The sequence below is a fragment of the Chiloscyllium plagiosum genome, unplaced genomic scaffold (assembly GCF_037043375.1).
Source record: "Chiloscyllium plagiosum isolate Xiang-an unplaced genomic scaffold, Cpla_swu_hap1 HiC_scaffold_21, whole genome shotgun sequence".
In the NCBI taxonomy this organism is placed as follows: Eukaryota; Metazoa; Chordata; class Chondrichthyes; order Orectolobiformes; family Hemiscylliidae; genus Chiloscyllium; species Chiloscyllium plagiosum.
This window is the reverse complement of record NW_028270159.1, coordinates 30471043-30484412: the sequence shown is the minus strand read 5'-3', so window position 1 is coordinate 30484412 and position 13370 is coordinate 30471043. Positions and strand designations below refer to the sequence as shown.

The 13370-nt window shown below is 39.2% G+C and overlaps 1 protein-coding gene across 9 annotated transcripts in view; it reads left to right on the top strand.

Moving 5' to 3' along the window:
- znf618 (zinc finger protein 618) overlaps positions 1-13370 on the top strand; it is a 129232-nt gene that overhangs the window by 79772 nt on the left and 36090 nt on the right. For 5 of the 9 annotated variants that reach the window (XM_043720060.2, XM_043720056.2, XM_043720052.2 and 2 more), the window contains 3 exons: positions 2553-2630; positions 3151-3195; positions 13161-13250. In XM_043720060.2, the coding sequence (XP_043575995.1) occupies positions 2553-2630; positions 3151-3195; positions 13161-13250 (213 nt within the window). The remainder of the gene's footprint in view (positions 1-2552; positions 2631-3150; positions 3196-13160; positions 13251-13370) is intronic. The other 4 variants (XM_043720062.2, XM_043720057.2, XM_043720058.2 and 1 more) reach the window with 3 other exon arrangements.

Below are 13370 nucleotides of genomic sequence, written 5' to 3'. Positions count from 1 at the left end.
AGCACATGACAATAAAGAAATTAAAGTCCTCTCTGCACGCTTTTAATGATTTGTTTAGTAATAAGGAAGGAATGAACAATACCTGACATTTTAGGAAGGGGTTCAGTTTTAATAATTGTCACTTTGTGCACTAATTAGTTTTATAATTTAGCATATTATAATTAAGGATCAGTTTGTCTCAGGCATAGCACTAAACTAAGAGTTTAAACTAAATTGATGCAATTTGTTTATCTGATTCCTATGTTCATAGTTACTGTGATAATAAAATCATCTTTGGAGAAAGTTAAGATGTGGTTTAGCGTAAAACTCATTATCCTCTTACAAAAGAAGGAAACAAACTTAAATAGATCCTAGTAGAGTGGAAGAAAGAGTAAAACAATGAGAAAATATGATGTAATGTGCCTAAACACAAAGCATAATGATGTGATCATTACAACAGATGATGGAACGAAGCTTATTAGGAGAAATGTAAACTAAATGAGAGAGAGAGCCCAAAGTAGGTCCATTCTGAAATAGAAGCTAGATAAACCAGGTGAGATTTAACAGCACAAATCACGGTCCAGTACCAAATATGCAAATTCCATTGTCAATAATATGCTAAGACAAAAGGTCCAAATTCTCTCTTTCCCAATCTTATTTGATCTCCCCACTGTGGAGGAACCTGCACTTGGAAATTTGTGTACTACATTTGAGACCGTACTTGATTTAGAAGATATACTTTCAATCTTAATACACTGTTCTTGCTGCTTATTGTGCAGTGACCTGCTCACTTGAGAAGACTGAGTATCGATTTAAGTAATCATTTACCAAGTGCTTCCATTTGACCTGCACATTTAATCCTGAGCTGTCAGCTCCTTGTCACTTGAATTCTCAGCCTTGCTCCCATTCTGACCTTTTTATTTTTGACCTACTGCACTGTTCAGTGCAAGCTCAAGGAATAACTTTATAACCCTCTGAACTTAACATCAATTTTAATAATTTCAAACATTATCCGTACCTGATATAGCTAGTTGCCTCCACATAAACTTTGTAAAATGGGTATGTTGAAGAAGATGAGAAATACTGGAGCTTGAATTCCATTTCTTCTTTTTGAGTTGTTCCATCTTGCTATTTTGACAGCTTTGAAACTTTATTGCTGGAACAGCACAGCAGGTCAGGCAGCATCCAGGGAACAGGATATTCGACGTTTCGGGCACAGGCCCTTCTTCAGGAATCCTGAAGAAGGGCCTGTGCCCGAAACGTCGAATCTCCTGTTCCCTGGATGCTGCCTGACCTGCTGTGCTGTTCCAGCAATAAAGTTTCAACTTTGATCTCCAGCATCTGCAGACCTCACTTTCTCCTATTTTGACAGCTTTCCTTCCCTATAGTCATTTTTCTTCCTCTCTAATATCTCCTATTGCTGTAGCTGGTCATATGCTATTTGTCTTTGCTACTAATTCCTTTTATTGCACTTCATGTCATTGTCCATTGTGAGAATTATCTCAGGCATCCAAAGGTCTGATGGTTAATCCACCTGTTTCTTGTTTTTGTTATCTTTTGTCCATTTCCAGCATTTGTTTTTGTTACTGCTTTATACTGCAGTGAAGACCTAGTTCTTTCTTGGTATTAGATGCCAATTTTATCTAATCAATTTTGGTGAAGTTAAAAAGGGCTTTTAAAACTCTCTAATGACAGGACCATGTACAAATAGTTTTATGTTTTAAAAAACCAAATGGTTGAGGTTGAAAAAGAAACTATCTCCCCAATCCTCGTTGTGCAAAACAGCATTTGGCAGTGAATTGCACTGCTCATATCTACTGATTTGGCATGCATTTTTACTGCAGCATTGTGCTGTGTCTGCAGCTGTAATACATATTTTGTTTTAGCGAGTTTTGAGAAGATTTGTAGCTCAGGTTGAGGTTCTGGGTATAGGTTTGCTCGCTGAGCTGGGAGGTTCATTTCCAGGCATTTCGTCACCCTACTAGGTAACATCTTCATTGGGCCTCAGGCAAAATAGTGTACATGATTCCTGCTTTCTATTTATATATTTGAGTTTCTTTGGGTTTGGTGATGTCATTTCCTGTTCTCCTTCTCACTGGGTGGTAGGTGGGGTGGATGACCATCTACCACCCCCTGAGAAAAAACAGGAAATGGCATCATCAACCCAAAGAAACCCAAACATATAAATAGAAAGCAGGAATCATGTACACTGCTTTGCCGGAGGCCCACTGAAGATGTTACCTAGTAGGGTGACGAAACGTCTGGAAAGAACCTCCCAGCTCAGCGAGCAAACCTACATCCAGAACATATTTTGTTTTTCTCTTCATCACTTTGGTACTGTTGAATTTGTTTATAATGGAAAAGGAAAAATTGTACACCGAGCTCTAGAGAGCCACTGGTATGTTGTTTAAGACACAAGGTAATTCATGAAATTAGTGGCTGGTATTTTTCAAATTAAATGAAAATCTTACTACTTGGCCTTTTTTTTTAAGGAAATATTTTAAAAATCATATCTTTCTGCACCTGAATAGTGAACAGCCACTGCATATATTCTGACTCCTTCTTTGTTTCAGGGGCCTATATATGCGGTGCCTGTGGGAAGAAGTACAAGTACTACAGCTGTTTCCGGGCACATGTGAGAGCACACCTAGGTACATGTTTATTTTTTTTCAAGCACTTATTGATTTTAACCCTTTGAGTAGTGACATGTTTCCTTACAACCTTCCAAATGTGCACATCTAGTACTTTGTCATCTAACATCTCAAGCTTTGGCATTCAAATCCTAAATGCTTTATACTAGAATTAGATGAATCTATGGAACCTGACAGCATTTCTTCATTTGCACTGTTTATTAAATAAAATTAAAATGTTAAATCAATTGCTCATTTTGAAGCAAAACTGCTCCTCTCGTACTCAAAGGGTTAACTACGGTAATAGTGTAGCTTTAATGTCCATCAGACTATGTCAACATGGCATACTGCAAGACATTTAGACATTTAGTGTTCAGTTGTAAATGTACTGTATATAAGTGCCTGTTTCTCAGTACATGCATTTATCTTTCACATGTTTGTGAATATTGTTTGGTGTAATAAATAATTGAGCATATTACTTACGGGCAGTTTGAATTCTAGATTTTCAAATATTTCCTCTTCTAAAATTTCCTTTTCACAGAAAATGAAACTTCCTCTGCATCTGCTGAGAGCTCACCACAAGCAAGTAAGTACTCCAAGAACCATATCTTCCTTGCTTATGGACTGAAGAGTCTATTTCCGTGTTATATGACTCTTATATTGATTTGTCTCTAGCTGATTGTATGGGAGGGCGGAGATACCTGTATTGTCAGCTCCAGTAATAAAGAGGAAGCTTGATTATCTGAACGAGATAGACGAGTCTTATTTCGTTCGGATAATTGATTATTCAGTTAATTGAATCAAGGACGCTCCTATGGGGCTTGGTTTTCTGAAGGTTCCTTTTCCCTCACTCTGCCCGCCTTGCTCCCTCTCTCTGTCTTAGGTTTGTGAGCAGACACGCACTTGTATGTACGAGATTTGCAACATTGCTGAGGCCTCTTACCCCCCCCCCCCCCCCTCCTCTGGGACACCAAACTGGAGACCAAACGCAAGCCTGCTGCTGCCTTTTGGATGGCGGGGGGTCTCAAAATAGCACACAAACACACATCCACACACACAATGTTTTACTGCAACTTTTTGACAAGTTCCACCTTTCCCCTGTACAGGACAGTGTTGGAGAAATAACTGGGAAAGCAGGGTTTAGGGTACACCCCTGTGTAGAACTCCAGGGAAAGTGTTGGGGGGTGGGGGGGGAGGTTGTGGGCAGACGGTCAGTCCTTTGGGGAGGGTGGCTGGCCTCTCATCGATGTTCAGGACTCTTCTCCACAGCATTTCAGTAAGCCGAGTTCATTTTTAATCATTGTAAACAAAAGACGTAATCAGTGTTGAAAACACCTCTTTGATGTAATGTTTCTATGGGGACCTTGAGATCTTCTTCGGATAATCCAAAATTCAGATGGTTGAGGTTCCTATGTATATAAGGTCAGCACAGTAGGGTGTTAGGCTTAAGCATTGGATTTGAGCTTAAAATAGAACTTGATCGACCAGTAAAGTAAGCTTTGAAGGATATCAGGAAAGTGGAAGATAGCACAAAGGAAAAACCATTTCAGCAAATAATAGGACTTAAAGCAAGGAAAAGCCATGTATTTCTCAAAAGAAATATGTACATATGCGCAGGTCATTCAACCAAAATGGTTTGTGTTGGGTTAACCCTCCACAAACAAATAGTTCTAATTACATTTGCCAACTCTGCTCTTACATCCTTTCAACTGTTTTTTCTCAATCCATCTATCCAGTTCAATGATAAATGATGTAGTTTCAACCACTAAGGCTGGAAATGAAGTCCTCTTTCTCTTTTGAAATCTCTAATTTTAATCTTGTCAGGCCTCGTATTTTAGAGCCTTAAGTTACTGAAAACAGTCTGCTTCTGTCTACTATCTAATCCTTTAGATTTAAACACCTTTACATCACGCTAATTTAGATGTGAATTTCGGAGTTAACTTTGCAGATGACACCAAAATAGATGGCGCAGTGGACAGCGAAGAAGGCTACCTCAGTACAATGGGGGGCCTTGATCAGATGGGCCAATGCACTCAGGAGTTTAATTAAGATAAATGTGAAGTGCTACATTTGGTACGGCAAATCAGGGCAGGAATTATACACTTAATGGTAAGGTTGTAGGGAATGTTGCTGAACAGAGACTTTGGAGTGCAAGTTGGAGTTGCAGGTGGACAGGATAGTGCAGAAGGCATTTAGTATGCTTGCCTTAATTGGTCAGTGCATTGAGTATAGGAGTTGGGATTCATGTTGCGGTTGTACAGAATATTAGTTAGGCCACTTTTGGAATAGTGTTCAATTCTGCTCTCCCTGCTTTAGGAAAAATCCTGGTCTTTTTCCAGGGTAGGGGAGTCCAAAACCAGGGGCCATAGTTTTAATGTAAGAAGGGAAAGATTTAAAAGGAACTTAAGGGGGAACCTTGTCACGCAGAGGGTGGTGCGTGTATGGAATGAGCTGCTGGGGGAGGTGGTGGAGGCTGGTACAATTACAACATGTAAAATGCATCTGGATGGGTATATGAATAGGAAGGATTTAGAGGGATATGGGCCAAATGCTGACAAATGGGACTTCATTAATTTAGGATATCTGGTCGGCATAGACAAGTTGGACCAAAGGGTGTGTTTTGAGCTGTACATTTCTATGGCTTTCAATTTGAAATGTTCAAATGATTTTAGTCCTAATTTTCAAAAGCTTAGTTTTGAATTTGTATTTCCTCTTACCAGTCAATATCTTGGTGAATGTGTGTTGTGTCCTCAATATTCTTCCTACCATGTAAATCACATACTGCATTTAGAGTTGTTATGACTCCATATATCTAGCTTTGGTGATGAAAGTGTTAAACTCGTGTTACCTTTTTTAACAGCTTTAATAACCCTGTGTGCTGGCATTATTGTCTAGTGGATCTTTATCCCCAAAGCATCAAATTTATCTTTATTTATTATTACTATTTTTCTAAAACGTATCACATGGTATTTGTACATTTGAAATGCTCTTTAAACCTCTTCACCATTTGCTCCATGCCCTTGGCTTATTATTCCTTTTCTAAAGAATGAATTATGCCTTCTATTTGCTATCATCTACAGATTTTGCCAAAACTCCCTGTACATAAAATTTGATAGCCACAGTGAACTGAACTGAATCCTGTGGGATGCTGGTTTCCACTTCAACCACAATGGAAAAACTGCTTTTGACACCGGAATCTGTTTTCTCCCTTTTTTAGCCAATTTCTAACATCATTTACTATCTATGTCACTTCGCATAACACAAGACGTGAAAAAGGAAGGCATGTTCGAGTAAATCAGCAGTAAAATTAAATGAAGAAATTGGTCCTATGAAAACTTTGAGGGCATTAAAATCTGCAAGCTAAAAATAAACATTTCTTCCCCCAGTTGTTTTCTTAGCAGAAGTACGTTTGGCTGATTTCCCTTCATTTAAAGATTTCTGCTTTTCTTTACACTTACTCAATCTCCAGTGAGCTTGCACACTGGATTGGTCAGAACCAAATGGATTCTCCGAGTGAAGGGGTATTAAGTGTTCCAGATGTTTGGATCACAAGGTATCAATATGATTTTTGTCTCTGTTTTGATATGTAACAGTCTTATCTTAAAGTATAATCTGTTATAAATTCCTTTCTGTCACTACATTCGCTCATTAAATGGTGATGCGGTTATAGGATGGAAGACTTACATACAGCAGACAAACTTAAATTTACTGCTTTCATTTTCAACGCCAACATAGGAAGTTAGAATGCAAAACACTGGCTGGAAGGGAGGGGAGGGAAAGAGGTTGAGTGGGGAGAAAGAGACTGAAAAGGAGTGCTCAGACACACCCAAACCCGGAAAACTGAAAATCATTGATGTAATGAAAACTTGAAAATGAAATCTATAGCTTAATGCTGCATTTGTTTAACAACTATTACATGGTGGGAAATGTAGTGCATTGTTCTATTGTAATAAACACTCTGTTATTAAATGTAAATCTTGGAATTGAGATTCGGGATGTAGTAAAGAGGGTAGTGACTGCTTGGTTAAAATGTTCAGACTTTGTGCATATATGATGGCAATGCATTGTGACCGTACCAATCTATGGAAGGTACATTTAATATGTTGGCTTTTTGTACATATGTCAGTTACCATGGGAAATACATCTTTGCTTGTTTAATCGTGCTCTAATTTGAATACTATGGTACCTAGGATATTAATGCTTTCCTTGTATGTTCATTTAGGTTGATGGAGGTTTGGTAATTCCTGAGGATATTGATGAATTCTTTGAATTCTACTCCTGTTTAAGTAGGGGTGGACAGGGGATAGAATTGATTTGTGCAAGGATTTTTTGAATTCACAGAATAAACTATATTCTCTGGATGTAGGTTTGCTCGCTGAGCTGGAAGGTTCATTTTCACGTTTCGTCACCATATTAGGGTAACATCTTCAGTAGCCTTCGGACGAAGCACTGCTGTGTTTCCTGCTTTCTACTTGTATGTTTGGGTTTCCTTGGCTTAGTGATGTCATTTCCTGTGGTGACATCATTTCCTATGGTGATATCATTGCCAGTTACTTTTCTCGGGGGTGGTAAATGGGATCCAAGTCATTGTGTTTGTTGATAGGGTTCCAGTTGGAATACCATGCTTCTAGGAATTCTCATGCATGTCTCTGTTCGGCTTGTCCTAGGATGGATGTGTTGTCCCCGTCAAAGTGGTGTCCTTCTTTATCTGTATGTAAGGATACTAGTGAGAGAGAGTCATGTCGTTTTGTGGCTAGTTGATGTTCATGTATCCTGGACATCCAGGAAAACAACAAATACGGGCCAAATATTGAACTAGAGAAACAATCACCCCAACATCCACAAACAAAGCTGCGTCAGAACATTATTTCAACGGGCCACCACACACTGCAGCACAGAGGAACTACACAGAGCAGAGGAAAATCACCTACATAGTATATTCAAAAAGAATGGGTACCCAATGAACACAGTCTGCCGATTTCTCAGCAACAAACTCAGACAAGCAGACAAAAACGTGTCCAGGAAATCCTAGCCACTCTCCCCTACATCAGACATTTCAGAAATGACTGCCAGACTACTCGGACACATTGGCATCATGGTAGCCGACAAACCCACTAACACACTAAAACAGCAGCTAATAAACTTGAAAGACCCTATATAGACAATGAGCAAAACTAATGTCATTTACAAAATACAGTGCAGGGACTGTAACAAACACTACATTGGACAAACAGGCAGAAAAACTAACCACCAGGATATATGTACATCAACTAACCACAAAACGACATGACCCTCTCTCACTAGTATCCTTACATACAGATAAGGAAGGACACCACTTCAACTGGGACAACACATCCATCCTAAGACAAGCTGAACAGAGACATGCACGAGAATTCCTAGAAACATGTCATTCCAACCGGAACACATTGACTTGGATCCCATTTACCACACTTGAGAAAAAGAACAGGAAATGACATCAAGCCAAGGAAACTCAAACATATAAATAGAAAGCAGGAAACACCAGCAGTGCTTTGTCCGGAGGCTCACTGAAGATGTTATCTAGTAGCTCGGCGAGCAAACCTACATCCAGAACCTCAACCAAGATACAAATCTTCTCAAAATTCGAAAAAACTATATTCTGAATGGACACTGCCCAATAATCAACAGTCAGGGAACACTTCAGCGGTCCAGGACATTTGACCTCTGACCTTTGGGTGACAGTCCTCCAGGGCGGACTTCGGGACAAGCAATGACAAAGTTGCTGAGCAGAGGCTGATTTCCAAGTTCAGTACCCATGGGGAAGGCCTTGGGTTCATGTCACGTTACAGGTGACCCCATTGCAACAGACACACTCCTACAGACCCACACACTCATGCAGACCCTTTCATATGCTCACACGTACACTCCCATACTCTCACATGCACCCTCTAACAGACTTATACCCCTTTACACTCGCACACATACACACACTCTCTCACAGACACTCATAACCCCTGCCCCCACCTGCGCGCGCGCACACAAACAACCACATGCACACATACACACAAGTTTGTGGGGTGAATTTGTACTTGCAGAATTACATTTTGCTTTGCTCAAAAATTGCATGAATCCATGTAAGATTCTGTAAATCCATTTTTTAGATTAGAATCAGTCTGACCATTGTGGCACAGACAGTCTCTCACAGGGCAGCTCACACTTTAAATACATTATCTGAACCGACATGACACCGATTGTTAAAGTTCACTTGAGATTGGAACTTTTAAATGTTGTGCGATTTACATATGAAAGAACTGAAACCAACATGTTTATTCTAAAAGATGAGAGACTTAACACACAATCCAGGTCTTTTTCAATATATAATTTCAGTTACATCACGCTGTAAACCTTTGTGATAAATTCTGGGTCTTACGATCTTATACTCCACAACCACCTGATGAAGGAGCAGTGCTCAGAAAGCTAGTGCTTCCAAATAAACCGGTTGGACTATAACCTGATGTGTGATTTTTAACTTTGTACATCCTTGTCCAACATCGGCATCTCCAAGTCATAAACTATTCGTGATATTATTGCTCTTCTCCAGTTCTATATCATGTGCTACCTGTCATATTTGTGCTTTTTATTTCTTTTCCTGTAACTGATTTCAAACTGTGGGGGCAAGTGGAAGAATGTTGTCTTGTCTTGAAATGTACGGTCTTCCTAGCTAATTGTGATTTAATAATCCTGCATGTTGCTCACATGACATTATTAATTTAAAAATTGACAATTCTGCATTGATGTGGAAATGCTAAGCGTTTGCAAATATATTGAAACTGCAGATCATATGATTTGTGCTTTTGTGCATGTGATGATTAAACATTCGGTCTTGGATTTATAATTGAGGGATACATGCCACATTAGTAAAGTTTCTGACAGCAGTAATTAAGCACAGTATGGAAGAGCACTGAGTTTAATTCTTGAAAGGAGGATGGAGTTTACTTTCTTCTTATCACTGAACCAGATGACAAGAAGAAAATAAACCAGATTAAGGTATCTTCATTTGAAAGCCATGATGTGGAGGTGCCGGTGCTGGATTGGGGTTTGCAAAGTTAAAAATCTCTCAGCACAGGGTACAGTCCAACTGGTTACCTGATGAAGGAGCAGCACTCTGAAAGCTAGTACTTCGAAATAAACCTGTTGGGCTATAATCTGGTGTTGTGTGATTATTAACTTCACTTGAAAGAGAATAGTTTTATTAACATACTTTGGCAACAATAAACAGGTATTATTTTAAGTCCTTGCTTATAAACTGAGTTTCCCCAATTAGAAAATTCTTGGTAGTAAATTTAATCTCATGTTTTTTTTAAGAAGTCAAATATATGATTTTCTAATGGAGCCGAGTGAAATTTATCCCTCTTTCCTTCTCTGCGTTATTTGCAAACAACATATTCTGTACCATGGCAAACTTTCTATGACGCAAAGAAAAATAAAAATGTCATCACCAAGAATTAATGAAAATGAAATCAAATGCTGAGGTGTGAATGATAATTCAACTAATTTTGGATAAGATCTAACTAAGGAGTTCTTGTTAAATAACAGGACTGTCATGTTAGTAACATTATTCAAAATGCACTGTTCATTTCTTGTTCAATTAAAATGCTGCAGTTCTATTTTTATAATCCTGCTGATTCATTTTGTCTATTTCTTGATGTATATTATTGGCAATTTCTTTATCATTTATTTCACAGTTGGAAAGATTGCCTTTCCATTTGGAAATCATAACAGCATTGTGCCTTTTAAGGCACCCAGACAAGCTGTTTCATCTTTTCCAGCCCACTTTTCCATCATCATTTTTGAATCTCTCTTTTCTCCTTTCCCCTTGAAATGCTGACTCTCCAGTTGTTGCTTCTGCTCTGTAAATTCCACCTGGAAGCAAATCTTGAACATTTTAATTTTAACATAAAAGCAAAATACTGCAGAAGCTGGAAAATAGAAATAAAAACAAGAGAGACTGGAGATACTCGTCACCTATAGAGAGGGAAACAGTGACGCAAGGTCGTCAAGCTAATATGTTATGTTTGATTTGTTACTTGCAGAATTACATTTTATTTTTGCTCAAAAACAGCATGAATCCATGTAAGATTCCGTAAATCCCTCTTTTACGTTAGAACCTGTCTGAACATTGGGGCACAGGCAGCCTCACACAGGGCACCCCCTCACACCTTCAATGCATTACTTAGGCCAACATTGCACCTATTGCTAAAGTTCACTTGAAAATGTAATTATAAGAAAACTCTGGAGTTTACATATGAAAGAACTGAAACCAACATGCCCATTCTAAAAGATGAAAGACTTAACAAACAGTCCAACCCTTTTTCGATATATAATTTCAGTTGCCTCACGCTGTAAAACCTTTTTCTCTAAATCCTATAATCATATACTCCTCAACTACCTGATGAAGGAACAGCACTCCGAAAGCTAGTGCTTCCAAATAAACCTCTTCGACTACAACCTGGTGTTGTGATTTTTGACTTTGTCAAAGGCCTTTGTAAGGTTAAAGAAGGCCATGTACATGGATAGATGATTTTCTCTGCATTTCTTCTGCATCTGTTGTGCAGTGGAAACTTAGAGAACCAGCGGGAAATTATTTACCCTCCACCGCCTTCAAGCTAAAAGGAAAGTCACCCAAACTAGCATCATCAAGCTGCAGTATGCAGATGATGCCTGTGTATGTGCAATTTCAGAATGTACTCCAGATCGTCATCAGCACCTTTTAGGGAGGCATATGAGAGTGTGGGTCTCGCACTGATCACCCACAAGATGAAGGTCCTCCACCAACCTGGCCTGGCATTGTGGACTGAACCCCTGATCATCAAGGTCCACAGGAGGCCTTCGAGAACATTGACTGCTTCCACATAATTCAAGAGAGTCCTATTGGCCAAAGTAGCTATTGATAAAGAGATCTAGTGTGCCAGTGCAACCTTTGGCTGCCTGAGGGAAAAAGTGTCTGGGAACAACAACATCAGGCCCGACACCAATATCATGGCTTACAAAGATGTGGTGGTTTCTGCCCTCCTATACGGTTCTGAGATGTGGATTATCTACATGGATGGACTAGTATACCAACATTGCCTGCGCAAAATCCTGCGAATCTGTTGGGGAGAAAGATGCACCAATATCAGCGTCCACAGCCAGGCCAACATCGAGGCACTGACCACCCTTAATTGGCTACAATGGGCTGGGCATATCCTCCCATGACCAGCACGAGATTCCCCAAGCAGGTGCTGTACTACCAGCTTTGAAACAGCAGGCGAGGCCTACTGGACAGAAGAAGTGCTTCAGTGATCCCCTCAAGGCCTCACTAGCGAAGGGCAGCATTCCCAACAGACTCTTGGCAATCACTGGCCCAAAACTATCCAAAGTGGAAGAAGAGCATCCGGGAAGGTGTTGAGCATCTTGAGACTTGTTGAGGGGAAGAAGCAGAAGCCAAGCAAAAGGAGCGTGCTGCCACACCAATGTCCCACCCACCCTTGCTACGGTCATTGTCTGTCCCAAGTATAACAGAGCCTGTGGAAGCTGCACCAGTCCGTACCTTCAGCTACGGACTGCCCCCGAGAATGGAAGCAAATTATCCTCATCTGCTAGGGACCGTCGATGATGATTATATCTTCTGGAATGGAAGATTAATTTTCTGTGTGCTGTCGCTTGCAAACCAAGAGCTAACTACGTCATTTGCTTAGTTTTCCTTACACACGTTTTATATCGTGCGTACTAAGTTGGATTGAGTTTGCATTTTTTTTGCAGGTTACCCAGCAAACAAAATAAAATTAATCTATAGGATGAAGTAGACAGGGTTTTTCCTTCAGCATGTGATTTGAACTATGTGCATTCCAATTACTGTCTGGCTGTTTTGGCATTGATTGAAGTTCAGTTTATGCAATTTCACTTAACTGGAAGTAACAAAATAAGTTTTCAGGCTTTTTCAGAGCTGCTTTTAGTTATTTTCACATTCTGCCATCATAAATGTTTTGTGTTTGTGAGTATAATTTCTTAAATTTGAGATCTCTGGGTAATATCAGTTGAATGAGGGATTTTCATTGACTGGTTCAATAAAATTGCTAATTATGTACTGTCTGCTTGAATTTGGGCACTGTTGCTCTTAACTGAGAAAAGAATTAGCATTCATGATTTCTATTTGGGTTCCCATTTATGTATTTTCGTCATCTGTTCATGGATGATTTGTCAATTCTCTGCAATGACAAACACTCATTATGCATACAACAAAGTCTACGTAATGAGGATGTAATAACATTATCAAATCTTGGTTAATATGATCAGGTCTGCACGAATAATCCAATAAGATTAGTACCCTGACCCTCCTGTAAAGCCAAGAATAAATGTTCAAGCAAATGTAAACAAGAAAGAGACATGCAAGTATTGCAGCAGTAGTTTCAAAACTACTTTGTGCAGTGTATTTTGAAGTGTAAGAATTCCCTCATGTTTTAGCAAAGCTTTTGGGACAGAAAATGGAAAGCAAGCCACCTTATTGACTTGTTTTCTCCTTTTGATTTACAGAGAATTTTAGATATATGTGTGACATCTGTGGCAAGAAATACAAATATTATAGCTGTTTCCAAGAACACAGGGATTTACATGCAGTAGATGGTATGTATTTGCAAAGTAGTTGTTTCACTTTGTTTTGGACTAGCACAAATGCATGTAGCTGATGATTGATGTGAAAATAAATATCAATTTCAGATTTATAGGAGATTTGCCAATTTCTAA